Source organism: Nyctereutes procyonoides, unplaced genomic scaffold (genome assembly GCF_905146905.1).
Source record: "Nyctereutes procyonoides isolate TBG_1078 unplaced genomic scaffold, NYPRO_anot_genome, whole genome shotgun sequence".
Lineage (NCBI taxonomy): Eukaryota > Metazoa > Chordata > Mammalia > Carnivora > Canidae > Nyctereutes > Nyctereutes procyonoides.
The window spans coordinates 36500078-36525423 of NW_026575146.1; the positions used below are offsets into that span (position 1 = coordinate 36500078).

Sequence of the window (25346 nt, forward strand, 5' to 3'; positions counted from 1 at the left end):
CATGCTCAACAACCCTATGAGCATACAGAAGATACACCACCTTTCAATATGAGAAATAAATTTGTGAGAGGGAGCCCCCAGCATCCTTGAAGAGCTCTGAGCTCACTTTTCTCTGTAAGTTAGCAATCACAGTGGGAACTGTTGCCACTAAATTGGGAAACCCAAAAGCAATGGGAGTATTGGGTCTCAAGGGGCAGGGTCAAGTGGTGGCCCTTAATCCAAAAGCAAGGTAGTCATGGTTGCTGTAATGGACAGCAGAATCTAAGCAGCAATTAAAATAGTCTGATCTTCAGAGACTTACGGCATTAACTCGTTGATCATGGTGTCACCCACACATGAAATAGATGGGCAATCTATTAAACTTTTACTTGATCTGTGTAAGTGGAAGCCTTCTCGGTCAAATGAACAAAAGCCTAGCTTGTACAGAGTCATGATCCCTCAACCAATTCCCCAGATTTGAGCCTGTTTCAGTCTCAAAATCCCTTCAATGAAGAAGAGGCTAGGTCCCCTTGACCCTAGTATATTGACAAAAATTTATACTGTTAATCTTTCCCCCACTTTCCCCAAAGAGCCCAATGGCCTAGAACCAGGGTGACTAAATTAGGAAAAAGGAAATAATCAGACTTCTTGTGGACTACTGGACACCAGCTCTAACTTAAAATGATTCCAAGGGACCCAAAATGTCACTGTGGTCTACTTGCCACAGTAGGAGCTAATGGAGGTCAAGAGATTATTTTTTTAAGTTTTTGTTTTAATTCTAGTTAGTAAACATACAGTGTTATATAAGTTTCAGGTCTATGATGTAGTGACTCAACATTGCCATACATCACCTGGTGCTCTTCAGGACAAATGCACTCCTTCATCCCCATCTCCTATTTCCCCCATCCACCCAACCACCTCCTCTCTGGTAACCATCGGTTTGTTTTCTACAGTTAAGAGTCTGTTTCTTGGTTTGTCTCTCTCTCTCTTTGCTTGTTTGTTTTGTTTTTTAAATTCCACATATAAACAAAATCATATGGTATTTGTCTTTCTCTGACTGGCTTATTTTATTTAGGATTATATTTTCTAGCTCCATCCATGTTGTTGAAATGGGAAGATGTCACTCTTTTTATGGTACCACATCTTCTTTATCTATTCATTAGGCAATGGGCACTTGAGTTGCTTCCATATCTTGGCTATTTTAAGTAATGCTGCTACAAACATGAGGATGCATGTATCCCTTTAAATTAGTGTTTTTGTATTCTTTGGGTAATTATCCAGTCATGTAATTACTAGACCTTAAGGTAGTTCTAATTTAACTTTAAGGAACCTCCATACTATTTTCCATGGTGGCTGTACTGGCAACAGTGCAAGAAGGTTCCTTCTTTCCTTTTTCTCCACATCCTCATCAACACCTGATATTTCTTGTGGGAGGTCAGGTGATTAATGATGTTTTAGCTCAGCTTCATCCAACAGTGTGGAACACCAAAACCATGTTGGGTTATTTTCCCATGTCCAGAATTCCAATTGGAACAGACCCATTCAGTGACTAGCAGAATTCCCACACTGGGTCCCAGACCTGTGGAATGAGGGCTAGTATGGGAGGAAACGAAAGCGGAAACCACAAGAACTGTCTTTACCTAGCAAAATGAAAACCAAAAGCAATGTTGCATTCCTAAAAGTACTGCAGAAATTTGTGCCATGATTAAGGACATGGAGCAAGCAAGGGTGGTGATTCTCCCCATTCAACTCGCCCATGCACAATACATATGGATCTTGGATAACAAAGTGGATTATCACAAACTTAACCGAAACATGACTCCAGTTGCAACTGCTGTACCAGATAGGATTTCATTGCTGCAGCAAATTGATAAGTACATCCCTGTTGCTTTGTATGCAGCTATTGATCTGGTAAATGCTTTTTTTTCTCAATATCTATTAGAAAAGACCACCAGAAGCAGTTTGCTTTAATCTGGCAAAGCCAACAATATAACTTCAATGTCTTACCTCAGGGATATGATAACTATCCAGCCCTATGTCATAATAGTCCACGTGAACCATGATTGCCTTTCCCTTCCACAAGACCAAGTGGTACATTACATTGACATTAGGTTGACTAGACCTAGGGGTGAGAAGGAGTAACTACCCTAGACATTTGCATGTCAGAGGGTAGGAAAAATATCCAAAAATCGGGGGCCTTCTACCTCAGTAAAATTTCTTAGGGGTTCAGTAGCATGGGGCATGTCATGATATCTCTTCCAAAGTGGAGAATAAGTTTTTGCATCTGGTCCCTCTTACAACCTAAAAAGAGGCACAACACCTGTAGGACTCTCTGGATTTCAGACACATGCCCATTTGGGTCATTTGGGACCCATTTAAAGAGTAACTTAAAATCTACTATTTTTGAGTGGGGCCTAGACAAGAAAAGGGTTTGGAATAGATCCAGGCTGCTGTGCCAGCTGCTATGCCACTTAGGCCATGTGATCCAGGAGATCCAGTGTGCTTGAGGAGTCCGTGGCTGATAGAGATGCTGTTTGGAGCCTTTGGCAGCCTTTAGAGGTGAATCACAGTGCAGAATCTTAGGATTTTAAAGCAAAGCTACACCTTCCACTGAGGACAGGTTCTCATTTTGAGAAACAGCTTTTGGCCTGGACTAGGCCTTAGTAGAAACTGAACATCTAATCATGGGCCACCAAGTTAGCATGCACTTGATATTATCTGACCCATCAAGCCAGAAAGTTAGACACTCCATCAGGAGATTTCTTAGGGCATCTAAAAGGAAAACTATTTATTTCTCTATACGTACTTCTGACACCAAATGTATGGATTTTCCACACAAAGCAATTCTGACACTAACTACCCACGGTGCAGACCCCACAGGTTAAAGCTCAGTCACCCAAGACCTTCTCCCCTCCACTTCAGATGCCAGTTTTAAGTCTCAGGTTATCCTCTGTAATTTTGACCAACTGAATATAAGTCAAGGATTCCCAAAACACCTTCCTCCGCTTTGATAATTTGCTAGATAATTTGCTCACAAATGTTGTTTTTTTTTTTTTTAAGGATTTTATTTATTTATTCATGAGAGACACACAGAGAGAGAGACAGGCAGAGGGAGAAGCAGGCTCCATGCAGGGCTCCCCACATGGGACTCCATCCCCGGTCCCCAGGATCATGTCTGGGCTGAAGGGGGCGCTAAACCACTGAGCCACCAGGGGCTGCCCTGCTCACAAAAGTTAAGAAAACAAGTCACTTACCATTGCTGGTTTGGTATAAGGGAAACAATTCTGAAACAGTCCAATGGAAGAGATGCGTAGGGCAAGGTTGGATGCAGGGCTGGGGAGTGCACTACCTCCCCAGTATCTCAATGTATTCATCTACCCAGAAGCTCTCCAAACTCTATTGTGTAAGGTTTTTTGGAGTGCCCATTATATTGGCATTATTAAGTCATTGGCCATCAGTGATTATCTCAATCTCAACCCCCCCCCTTCCCAAAGGTTGAGGGGTAGTGCCCAAACTTCTAACCCTCTAATCACATGGTTGGTTCCTCTGGTAACCAGCCCCCATTCTCCAGGAGTCACACGTCCTTAGCATAAACTGAGTATGCTCATGTTATGCTGAATTATAAACTGTTTCAAAGGGGCTTATTATGAACAAAAAAGATGCTCCTCTCTTATCACTCAGGAAATTACAAAGGTCTTAGCATCTCTGTATCAGGAATCAGAAATAAAACCCAAAACATATATTTCTTATTATTTCACAGTATCACAGTGTCTCTAAGTCTCACCAATCCCTGTGACTGAGTGAATGGAAAACTGTAACATCCCAATTCAGATGAGAATACTAATGGCCCAAACCCTTCAGAAATGACCATTTCATTTATCCACCTGATAAAGAGCTACAACAAGCTGCTGAGGGTAAAAGCATAGGGAACATGTTGCAGAAGTTAGTTATAAATGCCAGCTACAATCAGTAACAAGTTGCAGAAATATATCTTCTTTATTTTGTTATCAACGTTTGTGTGTAGGTATATAGGAGTGTATACGTGTATGTGTATGTATATTTATCTTTGTTTTCCTCTCTCTCTTATGCCCTTAGCATGCAACATAAGATACATTAATTTATGGTCTCATTCATTTGGGGAATATAAATAATAGTGAAAGGGAATAGAAGGGGAGGGAGGAGAAATGGGTAGGAAATATCAGGAAGGGAGACAGAACATGAGAGACTCCTAACTCTGGGAAACGAAGTAGGGGTGGTGGAAAGGGAGGAGGGCGGGGGCGTGGGGGTGAATGGGTGATGGGCACATAGGGGGGCACTTGATGGGATGAGCACTGGGTGTTATTCTGTATGTTGGCAAATTGAACACCAATAAAAAAATTAATAAATTCATTATTAAAAAAAGATTTTACTTATTTATTCATGAGAGACACAGGGAGAGAGAGGCAGAGACACAGGCAGAGGGTGAAGCAGGCACAACGCAGCGAGCCTGATGTGGGACTCTGAGATCATGCCCTGAACCTAAGGCAGACACTCAACCACTGAACCACTCAGGCGTCCCTAAAGATTTATTTTAAAAATAAATTTAACTTGGAGCACCTGGGTGGTTCAACCAATTAAGCCTCTGAATCTTTTTTTTTTTTAATTTTATTTATTTATTCATGAGAGCTACAGAGAGAGAGGCAGAGACACATGCAGGGTCCATGCAGGGAGCCGACGTCAGGCCCTGGGCCAAAGACGGCGCTAAACCACTGAGCCACCAGGGCTGCCAGAGCCTCTGACTCTTGATCTCAGCTCAGGTCTTCCTCTGTAGTTGATGAGTTCAAGCCCTGCATGGGAGTGAAGTCTACTTCTAAACAAAAAGTTTTTTTTTTTTTTAAAGATTTTATTTATTTGAGAGAGAGAGAGAGAGGGAGAGCACTGAGGGAGAGTGAGAGGAAGAAGCAGTCTCCAGTGAGCAGAAAGCCCTAAATGGGGCTCCATCCCAGGACCCTGAGATCATGACCTTAACAGAAGGCACACACTTAACCCTCTGAGCCATCCAAGCGCCCCCAAATAAGTGTTTCCTTTTTTTTTTTAAAGATTTTATTTATTTATTCATGAGAGACACACACACAGAGAGAGGCAGAGACACTGGCAGAGGGAGAAGCAGGCTCCATGCAGGGAGCCCGGACGTGGGACTCGATCCCGGATCTCCAGGATCACGCCCTGGGCCGAAGGCAGGCGCTCAACCGCTGAGCCATCAGGGCTGCCCTACATAAATGTTTCTTTACTTAAATTTTTATTTATTTGAAAGAGCGAGAATGCGCACACGCTCCTGGGGGGCAGGGGCAGAGAGACAATCCTAAGCAGACCCTGGGCTCAGGGGGAGCTGAGGTGGGGCTCAATATCAAGACATGAGTGAAAACGAAGAGTCCCACTGTGTTTAACCCATTATGCCACCCAGAAGCTCTCCCGCAAAAACCCTTTAAAAATAAAATAAAAAGAAATAAAACTTAATTCTACACCTAAGATGTGTTCACTACATTGCATATTAATGATACCTTAAAACAAAAACAAAACACTAGAAGAACTAAGGAGGGGATGGGTTAAAACGGAATAGAAGTAAAATAGAACAAATCTGTTGGTTCATTGATTTGGCTGTTCTGAGTAGAAAATTCTTTAAGTTGGTTCTGCAGGAGAGCTAAGAACACTCCAGCCCAGGCAGTTACGGAAGGAGGAGCCTGCTTCCTTCCTCAACAACCTTTTCTCGCCTCGGAGACGGAGTCAGAAAACGCGCAGGAGGTTTAAACTTCACTCGCGGGGCAGCGCGGTGGCCCAGCGGTTTAGCGCCGCCTACAGCCCGGGGCGTGATTCTGGAGACCAGGGATCGAGTCCCACGTCGGGCTCTGTGCATGGAGCCTGCTTCGCCCTCTGCCTGGGTCTGTGCCTCTCTCTGTGTCCCTATGGATAAATAAATAAAATCTTAAAAAAAAAAAAAAACGCACTTGCCTGCGCACATCTCGAGCCCCGGAGCCTAACCTTCGGGCGGCGGGGGCGCCCCGCGGAGCCCCCGCCCCGCCTGCACGGCCCGCACCGCCCCGAAGTTTGCCCCGCGCCTGCCGGGACCCCAGCTCCGCCCTCGGCGCCCCGCCCCGCCCCGCCCCTGGCCCTGCGCCCTTCCCGGTCCTCCCGCCACGCCGGGTGCGCCCAGCTCCGCCGCCACCCGGCTCTCCTCGCGCTGTATCCGCCTAGGCCCGGTGGCGCGAACCCGGCGGGTCAGGTGCAGGGCGCCATGGCCGAGCCCGCCCCCGGCCCGGTCACGCAGCAGGTCAGCGGCCGCGCGGTCCCAGCCGCGGCCCCGAGCGGTCCCGAGCGCGGGCAGCCCCTGTCCGCCGCGGTGGCCGAGCTACCGGTGCTGGACGCCTCCGGGAGGCGGGTGCCGTTCGGCGCGCTGTTCCGGGAGCGTCGGGCTGTGGTGGTGTTCGTGCGGGTGAGCGCAGGGCCGGGCCGAGGCTGCCCTCCAGCCGGGGCGGGGGGCCGTCGGGGCCTGCGGGAGCCGGGGCCGGGCGCCACCCCCTGCGGTTTCCTGGGGCTCCCAGGCGATCTGCGGCGGCGCTCGCGAGCTCCCGGAGGCCTGCGAGCAGTGCGCAGCCGAGGCCTCGCCGCGCAGAGGAGGCCCGGGGGAGTGGCTGCGCCCCGGTTCTAGGGCCCCCGGGCGCCCTCCACACCTTTTCTACCAGCCGGGAGGGGCGTTCGTTAGCGTCTCGCCGGATCGAGTGCTCGGGCTTTTCTGGAGCCCGAGGGCATCGGTCGCTAACTTGTCCTTTGTGCCGTGTTGGGATTTCAGCATTTCCTGTGTTACATTTGCAAGGAATACGTAGAAGATCTGGCCAAAATCCCCAAGAGTTTTTTACGGGTAAGTGTCCTGAGAGCCGCAGCGCGCCCTGCTTCGAAGTCATCTTACGAGAAGCGCGGTGGGGTGAGGTGCAGGCTACGACCCCTCCCCGCCGCGGGCCCTCGCAGCCTTCCCACACATCTCTCCAACACCTTCAGGAGAGAGAGGGAGACCTTCGAGGTCTTTTCTCTCCTCCTTTATTCGCTACTACCTGCTTCTTAACATACCAACCATAATAATTTTGATGTTAGTGACCTATTTGCAAATGTTGAATGATAATAACCAAAAGCGCAAATGCTGGAAATTATTGATATTTTATTCCCTTTATTTTTAAATAAGAGCACTCCAAATAGGGGCGCCTGGGTGGCTCAGTGGGTTGAGTCCAGCCTCCGCCCAGGCCATGATCCCAGGGTCCTGGGGTCCAGGCAAATCGGGCTCCTTGCTCAGTGGAGGAGCCTGTTTCCCAGCTAGTTCGCTCTGGGTCTCTCTCTCTCTCTCTCTCTCTCTCTCTCTCTCTCTAGCTCACTCTCTCAAAAAAAATACAACCTTAAAAAAAAAACCCACTCGCAATAGTTGTTTAGGAAAATACTAAAATATCTTAAAGGTTAAAATTTGTATTTGTTAGAATGTGCCTTCCACATTCCTGTGACAACCACATATAAATGTTATTTCTCAGGCACATATACATTTGTCCCCAGATGAGCTTTTGAGTGAAAGAATTGGACAACCTTGGTAAAACTAAGATCTGTTGTCATCAGGCCTTACTAATTGGGATGTGAAAAAATAAAACCTGTCTGATTAAGCCTACTTCAATAATTTTTATTCTTTTTTAGTGTATGCCTTTGGGTGGAGCATTGAGATTTTTTTTTGGAGATATTGACTATAATATCTTGAAGTTCTTAACAAGAGATCGACTGAATGAACATTTTGGCAGACATTGCTTTGCTTTGACTCACACAATTTTGCTGTTTATTCCATTCTTCTAGAAGCCTATAGGTGGCATTCGAATGGAACAGAAGAGTTGGATAAGGGGAGGTTTTATAAAATATATATAATTTCTGGTAATATGTACCTGCCCCTTTTTTCTCCTAAAGGAAGCAGATATCACCCTTATAGTAATTGGACAGTCATCCTACCATCATATTGAGGTAAATATATCAGAAATTGAGAAACTAACAAATCTGTTTCAGACATAAAAATTATTTTATTTGAACCGCTAACTGTAGATTGCATTGCTAAAATAAAGATAGGTTATCATTACTTTTCTCTCACTTTTATTTATACAAATTCCAAACATCTTTTTTTAGCCTTTCTGCAAACTGACTGGGTATTCTCATGAAATCTATGTTGATCCTGAGAGAGAAATTTATAAAAAATTGGGAATGAAAAGAGGTGAAGGAATTGCCTCCTCAGGTAAGACGTGAAACATCTCATCTCATCAATGCATTGATGGTGCATTTTCACACTTGTGCATAGGAAAACAAATGGTAAATTCACAAATCAGGCTGCTTTTTATGATTCTAGTAAGTGGGCCCAATACACCGGAGTCTCAAAGATTCGTTTCCTGGGTATAATGACATAGACAGCTGTTTGTGAAGTACTAAATGAGTGAAGAAAGCAAGTTGGAGAACAGTGTTTTCAGTATGATTCAATTTTTGTGGAAATAAAAAACATTTTCATAAAGATGGAGAGTACATATGTGTGTATGTGTCATGAGAAAGGTTTTAAAAGATACTGCCATGCTTACCCCAAAATATGGAAGTTAGAAAAGTGGCTTTTGTATTTTTAACAACGAGTACATTCTACTTCTGCCATTAAATGAAAAGTAATGTTGCTTGAGTTGTTATATTTTCTTAACACCATGGCTTTTAAAGCTGCATGTTTTTAACTGATGAAATCTTAGTTTTCATTTGAAGCCCACCTCCAAGCCGAAGCTGTTTCCCTCACTGAACTTGAATAGCACCTTGTACTGTGTCATATGGCCTATTAATGCACTTAAGGTGGCCAGATAGTAGTTAGTCGAAGTTTGAGATTTTGTCTTCACAAGGTCCACATTCCCTGCCTTTAACGCAGTTCTTTGTAATTAACAGAGCTTCATCAGCCTTAGGTGAACTATTTCTGTGTGTATTAGGTAGAAAGAATAGCTTCTGAAATGCCAGTTGAGAGAACTCACACTCAAATTCTTCCTCAGCAAATATTGTTGAGCTTTTGTCCTTAATCTCCACCTTGTGGATGCTCCCAGGAGGACAGTGATAAACAGACCCTACCATCCTGAAACTCATACTCTCTTCTGGGAGACAGAGGCAAACAGCTGATTACAATTTAAGGGCTTGTAATAGAGACCATGTACTGGGAATACCGATGCCAGAAATAGGAGGGGAGAGAAGAATCTGAGAAGGCTTCTCAGAGGAGGTGTCATCTAAGCCCTCTCTTAAAGGAGTTAGCTGGGTGAAGTGAGACTGGGGAAGGGTGTTGCTGGCGGAAAGTAGCACATGCAAAGGCAGATAGGGATGAAAAACTGTGACTCTTGGAGAAGTGGGGGTCCCTACGTCAGGCCAGAGTTTAGGAGCCAGTTTGGGAATTGGTGTGAGCCAAAGGACAGATTGTGGCTAATTCAGGCCGAGTCTGGGGTGACCTGCCAAGGAGCTTGGATTTGTTCTGGAGGCAGTGGGGGCACCATCAGGCATTTGAGGTGGAGAAGTGATAGTTATGTGTCCACTGTGGATGAGTAGTTGGAACTTGCCAGATCAGAGCAAGTAGTAGGGGGTAGTAATAGGCTGGAAAGAAATGACAGGGCAGGAAGTAGAGATGGAGAGGAGGGGATGGGTTGGGAACTGTCACGTCATAGAGTTGACATGATGCCTTTACTGATGTTTCTGAGAAAAGCAACCTAAACTTTATTAAAACTAACGATGAACTAGCATACACGTAGAGTGTACCAAGAGTGTTTCTCCTCAGTATAGGAAATGGCAATGTATAGATTGAGAGCCTTACTTACTGGCAGACTGTTTTCTGTGTTCTAACAGTCCCAGCGTAAGTTATCATTTAGCACTCCAGATCTAAACTGTGAGTTTCACCTTAGTAACACCTCACTGTTCATTGACACAATAAAAATACAGAATTGTAAAAATGGATTCTAAACAAAATATATGCTTATAATTATTAGAGAAGTTATATTCACATCTTTTAAAGTCCTGTGACCTGTGTTAAAGTGCTATATTTCCAACCAGGAGATAGTATTCTCTCATAAAATCATCTTTTAGGGGATCCCTGGGTGGCTTAGCAGTTTGGTGCCTGCCTTTGGCCCAGGATTGAGTCCCGCATCAGTCCCCTTGCATGGAGCCTGCTTCTCCCTCTGCCTGTGTCTCTGCCTCTCTCTAAGTGTGTCTATCATGAATAAATAAATAAAATCTTTTAAAAAATAATCTCTTAAAAGTTTCTCTCTGAATAAGCAGAAATCTCAGAATCAATCTGAGAATAGTCCTACTTAAAGATTAAGGAACTAAAATATATAATAACTTTAAATTAATGGAAATTTTATAAAGACAAAGAATAAGAAAATAAAGCCCTTAAATACCAGGGAGTAATGGGTTTGTAGAAGACTGAAAAACAGGAGTTTTGTACATAAGGACTAAATTTAACTGGGCAAAATTAGATTGTGTTTGAAGCAAAGATTGTTAAATTTTAGGTCATGGAATCTCCTTCAATTGAATTTCTAATATTTTGGAAATATTAAATGACCCCTTCTTAGGATATTTGGATTTTTAAATATTTTAGCTATAAAATCCTATGGAACAGGAAAATTTAGTCTTTTACTCAGGTCTCTAAACTATTGGGCCGTATTTGTTTCTTGGTAAGACGACTGTGCATCATCATGGAAATAGAAGACTCAGAGAGAGGAAAGAAAAAGATAGATATCTGGAAATACTTAAGGATTCAGTCAGGTCAAAGGCAACATAACCATCAAAACAAAAAGCCAGGAAAAAAAAGCATGACATAAAAGGCAGGGATAGGAGAAAGATAAATTATAAGAAAGGTAAAGAGACTGGTTCCCTTTGCTCAGAGGAAGAGAAAGTGCAGTATTAGTCACTGTGGGAAAGGAGTTAGAAAAGCTGGGAAGATGGAGAGGCAGCTGGACTATCTGTCGTTACAGACAACTCCCGAGGTCTTGGTAGCCGAGCCTGGGAGAGGCCATTTCCTTCTCTGTTCATTTCAAGATGGGTGTATCTATTGAGATGCCTTTCCTCCAAGCAGCAGGGACACAGGGGGAAGGGCCTCTCTCATCTCGTGGCTCTGGCATTTTCAACCCAAGGCCTCCAAGAATGTAGAAGGAACATGAAAGTTTTGAGGAGCTGACCAGGAAAAGACCCACATCATTTTACCCATGAGTTAGGACATAGTCACCTGGCTGCACCAAACTGCCAGGAAGACTGGAAATGCAGTTTAGCTGTGGGCCCAGAAAGAGGAAGTGGGTTTTGATGAGCCTATACCAGTCTGTGCCACAGTGTCTCTTGAAAAGGAGTGTAGACACATAGTAGTAGGTGAGAGATTAAACAGATAAGAAATGGGGTATGAAAAGGGAAAGTATTAAGGGCACCTGGCTGCTTCAGTCAGTAGAGCATGGGACTCTTGATCTTGGGGTTGAGAGTTTGAGCCCCGTGGTAGGTGTGGAGATTACTTAAAATTTGTATAAAAGAAAAAGTAGGGGGAAGCACTGCCAGTTTGAGGAGCCTACAGCTGACATTTTTCTGTGGCAGATGACTGGGATATCTCATCACTTCTTCCTTCAACATAGTAGTTCTCAATCAAGGGGACATTTGGTGTTATCTGCAGACATTTGTGGTTTGTCAGAACTTCAGTGAATGGTACTGTGGCATCTAGTGGATACACAGGCAGTGATGCTGCTCAGCAGCCTACATGGCACTGGACAAAGATGTGGTCAAGAATGTCAACAGTGAAAGGCTGAGAAACCTTTCTTTGAAGGAAGAAGACAAGTTGAAAGTAAGATAACACAAGAAAGAGAATATTTCAAGGGGGATGGGCAAAAATGGGTGAAAAGGGGAGGTACAGGCTTCCAGTGATGGAATGAAGAAATTATGGGGATGAAAGGTACAACATAGGGAACGTAGTCGACTAGTGGTATTGTACCAGTGTTGTGTGGTGACATATGGCAGCTACACTTGTGGGGAGCCTCACCCAACCATAGAGCTGTGCAATCACTACATCGTATGCTCAAAACTAATGTCCATTCTGTGTCAACTATGCTTCAAAACAAGAATGTTTTACAGGAGCACTACCATTATCTTCTGATATCTGATTGAACATAAAATGATAATATCTAAAGACACTTCCCAATATTTCAGGAAAGAGCCCTCACATAAAATCAAATATACTCTCAGGAAGCATTCGGAGCCTGTGCAGGGCAGTGACTGGCCCTCTGTTTGATTTTCAAGGAGACCCTGCTCAGCAAGGTGGAACCCTCATCCTAGGTCCAGGTAAGCAGCAAAGTCCAAAGCCAGCACTCTTTTTGTGCATTTCTTCATAAAATAGATACTATGTAAAAATAGCAATTTGACATTGTAACAGTCATGATTCTGTGCTTGTAGGGGTCACCTCTGTTTTCAAAGGCATCTGTGTATTTTTACTGGTTGTAATGTGCCCATCGTTCTGTGCCTGAATGATCTCAGGTATTTGGGATAGAAAAATCCGTAGTGGTTTGGTGAATTATATATGTCTATAAAACTATTTAAACAGTTCATGGATGGGGGCAGCCCTGGTGGCTCAGCGGTTTAGCCCCGCCTGCAGCTCGAGGTGTGATCCTGGAGACCCGGGATCGAGTCCCACGTCCCGCTCCCTGCATGGAGCCTGCTTCTCCCTCTGTCTGTGTCTCTGCCTCTCTCTCTCTCACTCTATGTGTGTCTCTATGAATAAATAAATAAAATCTTTAAAAAAAACAAACAGTTCATGAAAGTGGGGCGCCTGGGGGGCTCAGTAGGTTAGGCGTCAGATAATTGATTTCAGCTCAGGTCATGATTTCAAGGTTGTGGGATCAAGCCCTGCATGAGCTGTAATCAGCGGGGAGCGTGCTCGAGATTTTCTCTTTCTCTACCTCCCCCACTTCTCTACACTCGCATGCTTTGTCTCTAAAATAAATAAATCTTCAGGGATCCCTGGGTGGCGCAGCGGTTTGGCGCCTGCCTTTGGCCCAGGGCATGATCCTGGAGACCCGGGATCGAATCCCATATTGGGCTCCCGGTGCATGGAGTCTGCTTCTCCCTCTGCCTGTGTATCTGCCTCTCTCTCTCTCTCTCTCTCTGTGACTATCATAAAATAAAAATTAAAAAAAAAATAAATAAATCTTCAGATGCCTGGATGGCTCAGGGGTTGAGCATCTGCCTTTGGCTCAGGTCGTGATCCTGGGGTCCTGGGATCGAGTTCCACATCAGGCTCTGCACAGGGAGCTTGCTTCTCCCTCTGCCTGTGTCTCTGCCTCTCTCTCTCTCTCTCTCCGTCTCTCATGAATAAATAAATAAAATCTTTTTAAAAATTAATCTTAAAAAAAGTTCATGGAAGTGAACATTTTCACAGAGAGTAAACCATCAAGCCTTTCTTCTTCTTCTTCTTTTTTTTTTTTTTTTTTTGCTCAATAGCAGAAATCAGTCCAGTTACTTCTATCTAATAAGATTCCAAAACTTGCTCAGTGTCAGGGAACTCTGCTCCAGGGACAGCTCATTTGGTAACAATTACTATAAGCCACATAGTTTTAATAGCTTTATTGATCACTTTGGATCACCTGGAATTTCTTTGGCTACATGGTTGAGTGTTGGATCTCTACCATGATCAAGTATTGTAGTCAGGGACAGGCACTCACATATAACAGTGTGAATCACTAAATTGTGAATGCATTTTTCTGTTGTTCTTCCTCTTTAAAATTGTCCACATTAGTGAATGTAGCTTCTAGAAGTTAAAAAATTAACATTTACTTTAATAAACTCCACTTGTCTGAAGTCTTTAGAAGGAGGCTTTTGACCACACATTGTGGCTTTTGGGCTTTCTGCAGCTGGAGCACTGTGGCTAGCTAAAACCTGTAATTTTATCTATCCTTCTCTTGTGGATTTATACCAGTTAGACTAGAAAAAAAAAAAAAAGAGGCCCTGTTTTATGAAAATAAGTCCTCTAGATTAGCCCTGAATGACATTGAGCCATATTTTTGGATGGCTTGTTTCCATCTTCAGACCTATTTTGAGTCCCTAATCTCCATGTCTCAGCATCATTTAACCACATGTTCAGGTGTGTAAGTGACGAGCACACAGAGACCATCATTTGTGTGCCAAGTTGGGAACATAATAAGGAGAATATCTTGATACTGCCTGCTGGAAGAAACGTAGTTCCTCTAAGTAAAGAGCTGGGTATACATATTTATATAAACTTTTCATGGTTAAACCTATATTTCATTTTGCCTTATTTGATAATCAGCCAATTTATGATATTAAATTTATACTGATTACTATAAATACCACAAGTAAGTACAATGCAGAAAACATACCTCTTTTATGATATTTACTTAATTGTATGCTTTACATTAAAATTGTAGTCTTGAGTCCAAAAATTAAAGTAAAAAAGACCCTAGACCTATAAATTATGAATTTGTTATTTAAACAGATAAAAGGATTGTGGACATCTAAGTGTAGTATAACTGACTTTGTCAATGTCCTGATTTTTCAGCCTCTTTTGGTCTATGGTTGTAATGCAGATAGCCTATTTTTTTTTTTTTTTTGCAGATAGCCTATTAAATCAGTGTTTGGGAGTGAATTTTTTTTTTGAAGTGAGTGATTTATTCCATTATTACATTTGAGAAACAGATGTGATTTTCCAGCTTGATATCTATATTAGTTCCATATTCTGCCTGTTTGACAGGACATTTTATTTAATTACATCTAATAAAACCTAACAGAGGTTATAATTTAAGAATCTTTCCCCTTGGATCTCATAAAGCATTAAGTATCACTCTTTTAAACCATAATCCTTGTTCTGCTTTATTACCTTAATTAAAAATTATTAGGGCATTATATAGAAAATATTATGAACTCCAGGCAATTAATTTTTCCCTTTAGACTAATTATTTTTTTTTTAAATTTTTATTTATTTATGATAGTCACAGAGAGAGAGAGAAAGGCAGAGACACAGGCAGAGGGAGAAGCAGGCTCCATGCACCGGGAGCCCGACGTGGGATTCGATCCCGGGTCTCCAGGATTGCGCCCTGGGCCAAAGGCAGGCGCCAAACCGCTGCGCCACCCAGGGATCCCCCTTTAGACTAATTAAAAGTTGAAAGGCTTCCTTGATTCTAATAAGCAATAAATCTAATGAATAATACTATATGCTGGGACGCCTGGGTGGCTCAGTGGTTGAGCGTCTGCCTTTGGCTCAGGTTGTGATCTTGGGGTCCTGGGATTGAGTGGCGCATCTGTCTCCCCACAGGGAGCCTGCTTTTCCCTCTGCTTATGCCTCTACCTCTCTCTCTGTGTCTCTCATGAGTAAATAAGTAAAATCTAAAAAAAAAGAATAATACTATATGTCAACTTCTGCCTTTTATTCTATTCTCTTTTAGGTAACAACATCCATTTTATACACCGTGATAGAAATAGATTGGATCACAAACCCATCAACTCTGTTTTACAGCTTGTAGGAGTTCAGCACGTGGACTTCACAAGCAGACCTTCAATTATCCATGTGTGATGGTATAGACACTTGTCACTTTCAAACGGACCCTTGAGATATGACCTGAAATGTTCAGAGTGTGGTATCCTTGTGCAGTGTCTAACTTGTTGGCTTTTGCCAGCCTTTAAGGAGTTATGAAAACATGAAGAGACCATGTACTATTTATTGCATTCTGGGAGGCATTAGTTGTCAAAAATGTGACATATATTTATAATTCTATAGCTTTTAAAATTTTACATAAAAATTTTATTTATATAAAATAAAAGCTATAAAATTAGAAATACCATTCTTTATATTATGGTATATCCATTCAATGAAAGTTTCTATTGGCCATTAAAAAAATAAATTCTAAAAAAAAAAATAAAAAAAAAATAAATAAATTCTTTCAAAGAACATATAAAGGGAAAGGTAAGCAACTCACTACCATTTTACCCAGTGTAAAAAGCAGGATATTTAATTCTGTAAATAATACAATATGTTTATATTTTTGTTTGCTTAAGGAAAAAAATATGGGAAATAAACACACCAGAATATTGTCAGTAGGTACCTCTATGTGGTAGAGGTGTCTTTATTTTCTTTCCATACTTTTATCTCTGAACTGTCCTATAATGAGCATGATTCATTTTTTTGGCTAGGAAAAGTTCTTTAAAAATTATATGAAGAATATATTACTACATAGCAAGCTCCACAAAGTTGCATTTATGTAGGTTGCTGTCCACATGTTTCTATCTTCATTGCTTTACTCAGAGGAAATACAGCAAACCAGACCTTCTGCATAGCCTGTGTTCAAAGCACCTTGTACCAACACACTCACTATCCATTTCTCTAGGATTTTTGCAAGGAGCAGTAAAAGGAGAAAAAAAGTCTTATATATTTTAAAATATGGTTTAGTATATTTTCTGAAAGGATTTTAAGAATTGTTTAAACTGGGATCCCTGGGTGGCGCAGCGGTTTGGCGCCTGCCTTTGGCCCAGGGCGCGATCCTGGAGACCCGGGATCGAATCCCACATCGGGCTCCCGGTGCATGGAGCCTACTTCTCCCTCTGCCTGTGTCTCTGCCTCTCTCTCTCTCTGTGACTATCATAAATAAATAAAAAAAAATTAAAAAAAAAAGAATTGTTTAAACTAAAAAAAAAATTGTAATTTAAATGTATACTGCTTTGATTGCCAGATGGCTTTTATTTAGTGTATTGTTGTCCTCTTTTATTTCTCTAGTAGGTTTAGTTGGGAAATTTCTGAGAAATTCTTTTTTTTTAATTTATTTTTTATTGGTGTTCAATTTGCCAACATATAGAATAACACCCAGTGCTCATCCCATCAAGTGCCCCCCTCAGTGCCCATCACCCAGTCACCCCCACCCCCACCACCTCCCTTTCTACCACCCCTAGTTCGTTTCCCAGAGTTAGGAGTCTCTCATGTTCTGTCTCCCTTTCTGATATTTCCCACTCATTTTTTCCCTTTCCCCTTTATTCCCTTTCACTATTTTTTATATTCCCCAAATGAATGAGACCATATAATGTTTGTCCTTCTCTGATTGACTTACTTCATTCAGCATAATACCCTCCAGTTCCATCCATGTCGAAGCAAATGGTGGGTATTTGTCATTTCTAATGGCTGAGTAATATTCCATGGTATACATAGACCACCATTCATCTTATCCATTCATCTTTCGATGGACACCGAGGCTCCTTCCACAGTTTGGCTATTGTGGACATTGCTGCTAGAAACATCGGGGTAGGGGGATCCCTGGGAGGCTTAGTGGTTTAGAGCATGCCTTTGGCCCAGGGCATGATCCTGGAGACCAGGGATCAAGTCCCACATCAGGCTCCCTGCATGGAACCGGTTTCTCCTTCTGCCTGTGTCTCTGCTCTCTCTCTCTCTCTCTCTCTCTCTCTCTCTCTGCCTCTCTCTCTCTCTCTCTCTCTCTCTCTCTCTCTGTGTGTGTGTGTGTGTGTGTCTCAGGAATAAATAAATAAAATCTTAAAAATAAAAAAAATAAACAAAATCTTTAAAAAATAAATAAATAAAAAGTAAACAGTAAACATCGGGATACAGGTGTCCCGGTGTTTCACTGCATTTGAATCTTTGGGGTAAATCCCCAGCAGTGCAATTGCTGGTTCGTAGGGCAGATCTATTTTTAACTCTTTGAGGAACCTCCACCAATTTTCCAGAGTGGCTACACCAATTCACATTCCCACCAACAGTGCAAGAGGGTTCCCCTTTCTCTGCATCCTCTCCAACATTTGTGGTTTCCTGCCTTGTTAATGTTCCCCATTCTCACTGGTGTGAGGTGGTATCTCATTGTGGTTTGGATTTGTATTTCCCTGATGGCAAGTGATGCGGAGCATTTTCTTTCTGAGAAATTCTGACGAAAATACAGTAAGATCAAACTCTTGGTAATTATTAGCAAGTATATACTGCTTTGAATTTTTATAAGCTTTTATATCAAGCATATGAGGTCACATGCAAAAAATATATTTTAAGTTTCCAAATATTTTAATGTATGTTTGTGTATATACACATAGACAATCGTGTTTTTAATCAATAAAAATGAAATTTCTCATGAAATTTAAAATTAAGCAGTTATGTGCTATTTTTTATACTGAGGAAGCACTGTTGACCCAGATCCCTCTGCTGATTTTAGTCTTAACACTGCTGAATCATAGCTTACACAAAACTTTATATGTTTGTAAATGTATAGCACATTTACCTAAGATACATAAATGTTCTTTGTGTGGCTTCAAGGAGATACAGTTATACAAACATGGTGCAGTGGTTTGCTGACCCAAACAAACATATTTAGTACCAAAATATTTTTTTAAAGATTTTATTTTTTTGAGGGTGAGGAGGAGCAGAGGGAGAGGTACAAGAGCAAATTCTGTGCTGAGCACAGAGCCCAAAGCAGGGTTCAGTCCCACAACCCAGGGATCATGACCTGAGCAGAGACCAAAGTTGGACACCTAACCAGCTGAGCCACCCAGGCATTCCAAAACAAAAATTTCTCATAGGTACTGTGAAATCTATAAACATGCTCTGTACCCAATAATGTACTAGACTCAAAATTTTGAAAAACCGGGATCCCTGGGTGGCGCAGCGGTTTGGCGCCTGCCTTTGGCCCAGGGCGCGATCCTGGAGACCCGGGATCAAATCCCACATTGGGCTCCCGGTGCATGGAGCCTGCTTCTCCCTCTGCCTATGTCTCTGCCTCTCTCTCTCTCTCTGTGTGACTATCATAAAAAAAAAAAATTTTTTTTTGAAAAACCTTCCTAAAGTAAATAAAAGAAATACTAGTAGAAGAATATGATCTAGCACTTTTATGCTAATTATTTATCAAGTAGTATGCCAAGTGTTCTACATACATTAGCTCTATAGAATTGGCATCATCATCATGCCCGTTTCACAGAGAAGAAACATAGTTTTTTTTTTTTTTTTTTTAAACTGCTTTTAATAAGAAGTGAGGAAATCACCAGGGCCAAAAGCAGAAGCAGAAACAAGGCTGATGACCATGCCCTGAAGCCGTGGCCTGCTCTGGAGTTTGTGCTCATCCCAGGAATGTTTCTTCACCAACTCAAAGGCCTTGTGCAGTACAGAGTTAAAACCAAGACTAGTGCATAAACTGTGGCCTGAGACCTATGCCTGAGACCTGGGGCTTCTAAGGGCTACAACTCCATAGACAAAGAGGCCAGTGAGGAAAGTGTTGTAAGACTTCTACAATGAATCACTGAGGCAACAAAAATTTTAATAAGATGAAAGTGCATGTTTAATTTAAAAAGCAAATATTTTTCAAGAAGATTGATAATAAGCTAGTAACCTGCATAAAATGCTTATTTATGTTACCATCTACCACTGGGGCCAGAGTGATAACATGGACCATGTGAAACTGAGAGACAGACTTTGTAAAGAAGCAACATCATCTACTCCAAAGTTCCTAGTTATTTTGAGAAGAGTGTTCCAGAAAATTAATTAAAGATGTGTAGTTGCAGAAGGTACATTTACACATCATTATGTGAAAATTTGGTTTTCATTTATTTATTTAAATAGGCTCCATGCCCAACATAGGGCTTGAACTCATGACCCTGAGATCCAGAGACATGCTCTACTGACTGAGCCAGCCAGGTGCTCCTAGTTTTCATTTAGAACAGAGTTCTTTTAAATTAATTTCGCTCATTTTCTTGTACCCAATAAAAAGTAGAGTGGCAGCTATTCATATACTGGCTCTATTAGCAGAAAATTTTGAAAATAGTTACAAGATGTCAGTTTTATATCAGCATTACATAAATTTGAATGATTACCTATTGTGATAAAAATAATGTTATACTAAATTAAGAAACCTACGGAGCAGAATATACTTGGTATTTGTTTTGATATACATATAATTTGTAATTGTGTCTAAGCTGTTAGTCAAATAGATATTATAGTTGTTAAAATTTAACAAATTTTTAAAACTTTTTATAGTGGTAAAATATACATAAGATAAAAATTTACCATTTTTAAGTGTCCCCAGTTCAGTGACATTAGGTATATTCACAGTATCATGCAACCATCACCACTACCCACCTCCAGAATTTTGTCATATCTTACTGAAACTCTGTACCCATTAAATAATACCTCTCATTGCTCCCTCCTCCTAGCCCCTGCTAATGACAATTCTAAATTTCTGCCTTTATAAATTTGATGACCCCAGGAACCTCATATAAGTGGAGTCATACAATATTTATCCTTTTATGTCTGTGTTGATTTCACTTAGCATAAAGTCCTCAAGTTTCATCAGTGGTGTAGAGCATGCACTTCATTCCTTTTTAAGGCTAAATTATATTTCATTGTATGTATGTACACACATCATCCATCCATCCCTCAATATTGAATGTACACCCTGATAAACAAGTATCTGTTTGATTCCCTGCCCAGGAGTGGAATTGCTGGATAATAGAGGCATTTTGTGTTTAAGGAACCACCATACTATTTGTTTTCCGCAGCAGCAGCCAGACATACATTTTATGTTCCTCCCAGCAGTGTACAAGGGTTCCAATTTCTCTATATCCTCACCGACACTTGTTTCTATTTTCTTAGATATTGATTGATTGATTGTAATCTCTATATCTATCCAGGATGAGGTTTGCACTCACAACCCTGAAATCAAGAGTCACATGCTCTACTGAGCCAGCAGGTGCTCCTTTTTTTTCATAGCAGCCATTCTAATGGGTCTGAAGTGATATCTTATTGCAGTTTTGACAAAATTTACCGATCTATAAACATGTATATACAATAACCTCCCAAAACATTATCTATGAGCAGGTGATGTTGAATAATTGTTTTTTATTTTTAAGCCCCATGTCTGGCATGGAGCCGCATCACAGAATACTGAGATTGAGACCTGAACCGAGATCAAGACTCTGATGTTTAACTGACTAGCCACACAGGCGTCCTCAAATAATTTTTTTAAAGATTTTATTCATTTATTCATAAAAGACACACACACACACACATACACAGAGAGAGAGAGGGAGATAGAGAGAGAGAGAGAGAGAGAGAGGCAGAGACACAGGCAAAGGGAGAAGCAGGCTCCATGCAGGAAGCCCAGCGTGGGACTTGATCCCAGGTCTCCAGGATCACGCCCTGGGCTGAAGGCGCTAAACCACTGAGCCACCCAGGCTGCCCAATAATTTTTTTTTTTTTTTAAAGAAACATGGTACCCTGAACTTTGTTGCCCACTGTTAAGCAGACATTAAAAATGTCTGAAGTATTAAAGAGCAGCTTTTGTAAATCAACCTGCGTTGTCCCCACTGGTAGTGAACATGTTTTTTAAATGGGTCCTATATGTTTTGATTTCTTTAAGTTGGAAATCTTTAATGATTTTAATGAATGGTGTGCCAAAAAAACTCTCATTTTGAAACTTTTAGCAAATAAAAAGCCTTACAAACAGGAAAACATGGAAATCTGACTTTTAAATAAGAAGGAAGCTAAACAGGATAAATAATTGAAAGCTCAAATAGGATAAAATATTTAATTTTGAAATTCTGTAATTTTGCTTTACAGTTTATGATGGAGCTCCTATTTTTAATTGGGTAAATAAATGTGAATTCTGTATCAGAAAATAATGAAATGGGGGTACCTGGGTGGCTCAGTAGTTGAGAGTCTGACTTGTGATTTCACCGCATGTCATGATCTCAGGGCCATGAAATCGAGCTCTGCACCCCATGCTCATGGGGAGTCTGCTTCTCTGTTTCTTTCTCCCCTGACTTGCATGTGAGCGTTCTCTAAAATAAATAAATAATAATTCCTTAAAAAAAAAAGAAATGGAAGGGCACCTGGCTGGCTCACTTGGTAGAGCACACCACTCTTGATCTCAGGATTGTGGGTTTAAGCCCCACATTGGGGGTAGAAATTACTTAAAAAAAAAAAAAAAGAGGGATCCCTGGGTGGCGCAGCGGTTTAGCGCCTGCCTTTGGCCCAGGGCGCGATCCTGGAGACCCGGGATCGAATCCCACGTCGGGCTCCCGGTGCATGGAGCCTGCTTCTCCCTCTGCCTATGTCTCTGCCTCTCTCTCTCTGTGACTATCATAAATAAATAAAAATTAAAAAAAAATGAGCCTTTCACAAAGGGGAGAAGGAAGCCCCTGCCCCTCCCAAAGCTGAAGCCAAAGCAAAGGCTTTGAAAGCTAAGAAAGCAGTGCTGAAAGGCGTGCACAGTCACAAAAAAAAAAAAAAAAAAAAAGATCCGCCTGTCACCTACGTTCCGATGACCCAAGACCCTGCGTCTCCAAAGGCAGCCCAAATATCCTCGAAAGAACGCCCCCAGAAGAAAAAAGCTTGATCACTATGTCATCATCAAGTTCCCCTGACTACTGAGTCAGCCATGAAGAAAATAGAAGACAACAACACACTCCTGTTCACTGTGGATCAAGGCCAATACCCACGAAACCAAACAGGCTGTGAAGAAGCTCTATGACATTGATGTGGCCAAGGTCAACACCTTGATCAGAACTGATGGAGAGAAGAAAGCATATGTTCGACTGGCTCCTGACTATGATGCTCTGGATGTTGCCGACAAAATTGGGATCATCTAAACTGAGTCTAGCCGGCTATAAATCTAAACTTTTTCATCATAAAAAAAAAAATGGGAAAAAGGGGAACAAAATGGCCTGTGATTATGTAGCATCAAAATTTGGTGAAATATTGAAGAGAATTATAAGTGGAGAATTTATATGATGAATTTTATCTTGTAAAAGTTATGTATTGAAGAAAAGTGGAAGCAAGGAAGTGGAGGCAAAAGACAGTATTTGAAAATGTTAGGGCTAGGACACCTGTGGCTCAGTGGTTGAGCGGTTGAGTGTCTGCCTTTGGCTCAGGTCCTGATCCTGGAGTCCTGGGATCAAGTTCCACATGGGGCTCCCCATAGGAGCCTGCTTCTCCTTCTGCCTGTGTCTCTGCCTCTCTCTCTCTCTCTCTCTCTGCCTCTCATGAATAAATAAAATCTTTTTAAAAATGTTAGGGCTGAATGTTTTTTAATATAAAAAAATGGACTTGAAAGTGTCCTCCATTTTTAAAAAATATTTTATTTATTAGAGAGAGAATGAGCCAGAGGAGGAGCAGAGGAGGAGGAGAAAGAATCTCCAGCAGACTCCTTGCTGGGCATGCAGCCTGACACAGCGCTTAATCCCTCAACTCTAAGATCATGACCTGAGCCAAAACCAAGAGTCAGCCACTTAAGTGAGTGAACCACTTAGGCACCCTGAGAAAGTATCCTCCATTCAACAAAACTTTCCCTGAACTTACCAGGTACTTCAGTACCTGAAGACACGGAATAGTCTCCAATTGAAATGTGGACTACAGAGAAAAATCAAATGAAGAGGTCTACAATTCCAAGTCAATTAACTACAAAATGCAACATTAGAGGGAATTTTATTTAAATTAATTTGAATTAAAAATAATAAAACAGGGCACCTGGGTGGCTCCGTCAGTTAAGCATCTGCTTTCGGCTCAGGTCATGATCCTGGGGTCCTGCAATTGAGCCCTATGTCAGGCTCCCTGCTCAGCAGAGTCTGCTTTTCCCTCTCCCTCTGCCCCTTCCCCCTGCTTGTGCTTGCCCCCCCTAATAAATGAGTAAAGAGTAAATCTGAAAATAAAATAAAACAAAACAAAACAAAAAAACATGGGGCACCTAGATGGTTCAGTTGGTTGAGCATCTGACTCTTGGTTTTGGCTCAGGTCATGATCTCAGAGTTGTGGGATAGAGCCCTGCATCCTGCTCTGTGCTCAGGAGGGAGTCAGTTTCAGATTCTATCTCCTTCAGTCCCTACCCTCCACTCCTGCATACTCTCTTTCTTGCTATAAAATAAGTAAATCTTAAAAAATAAAACCATATTGAAAAAAGTTTTCAGAAAAATACCAATGACATGGTATTAGAGACAGATTCAGCTTAGAAATGGACTAAAGCATATAAGTATGTGTAATTAAGCACAATTATCCTAAATTTTCCTAAAATTCAGCTAATCAATATAAAAGTTTAAAATTTTTTAGAAAGAATTTTCTTTTTATTATTTTTTTAAGTAGGCTCCACACCCAGTGTGGAGCCCAGTGCAGGGGTTGATCTCATGACCAGAGCTGAAATCGAGTCAGACACTCTACTGACTGAGCCACTGAAGTCCCTCAGAAAGAATTTTATTTTATTACTTTTAAAAGATTTGAGAGAGAGAGGTGGACAAGGGGCAGAGGAAGAGAGAACCTTCAGCAGATGCCATGCTGAACGCTGTGGGCTCGATCCCACAACCCTGGGATAATTACCTGAGCTGAAACCAAGACTCAGATGCCCAAAATTTTATTTTGAAAATAGTTTAAGAAATTTCCTAACATTGAAATAATTATCAGTCAATAACTATTTCAAGAAATTATTTTATTTATTTTATGTACATTTTATTTTTATTAATTTTTTAAGATTTTACATATTTACTCATGAGAGACACAGAGAGAGAAAGGCGAATACATGGGCAGAGGGAGAAACAGACTTCATGCAGGGAGCCTGATGTGGGACTCGATCCTGGGACTCCAGGATCATACCCTGGGCTGAAGGCAGCCGCTAAACCACTGAGCCACCCAGATGTCCCTATTCTTATTAATAATGATCCTGGCTCATGGCTACGACCTCCGATCTGGGCATCTCTCCCGTGGCTGAATACCAAGAACCAACTTTTACCCATCACAGGTCCACTGTGCATGAATTCATTGTTCCTGGATTGTTGCCATGGCTTGTTTTACTCTTGCATCAAAAATCAAAGGAGCACATTACATTTATTTGGAAATAGCACCATGGGTGAGGTCTATGAATATGGAAGGTGCAGAGAACACCTTACTGGCCTGCCCTGTAGAAGGCAAATTTCTTTTCATAAGATCAGGCTTCTCATTATCAATTAATCAGTAAGTGAGATTGCTTTCTGCACTCAGCACTATGCTGGGTGTTTGGAGGATACAGTATATAATAAAAATGGTTCCTGTCTTTCAGGAGCTTATAGTCTAGTTGGGGAGAGCCAAAGAAACTGCAGGGAATCCAGAAGAGATTATGATGGTGTCGGGCAGCCCCGGTGGCTCAGCGGTTTAGCTCCACCTTCGGCCTGGGGTGTGATCCTGGAGACCAAGGATCGAGTCCCACGTCGGGCTCCCTGCATGGAGCCTGCTTCTCCCTCCGCCTGTGTCTCTGCCTCTCTCTCTCTCTCTGTCTCTCATGAATAAATAAATAAAATATTTTTTTTAAAAAAAGATTATGATGGTGTCTTGCTGT

General features: G+C 41.7%; 1 protein-coding gene across 1 annotated transcript; it reads left to right on the forward strand.

The window, feature by feature from the left end:
• The first annotated feature begins 6136 nt into the window (after positions 1–6136).
• On the forward strand, positions 6137–18138 carry PRXL2C (peroxiredoxin like 2C). Its single transcript, XM_055309901.1, has 6 exons — positions 6137–6448; positions 6806–6874; positions 7948–8001; positions 8161–8266; positions 12217–12348; positions 15462–18138. The coding sequence occupies exons 1-6, from the start codon at positions 6251–6253 to the stop codon at positions 15587–15589; spliced, it is 687 nt and encodes a 228-aa protein (XP_055165876.1). The 5' UTR covers positions 6137–6250; the 3' UTR covers positions 15590–18138.
• Positions 18139–25346: the final 7208 nt, after the last annotated feature.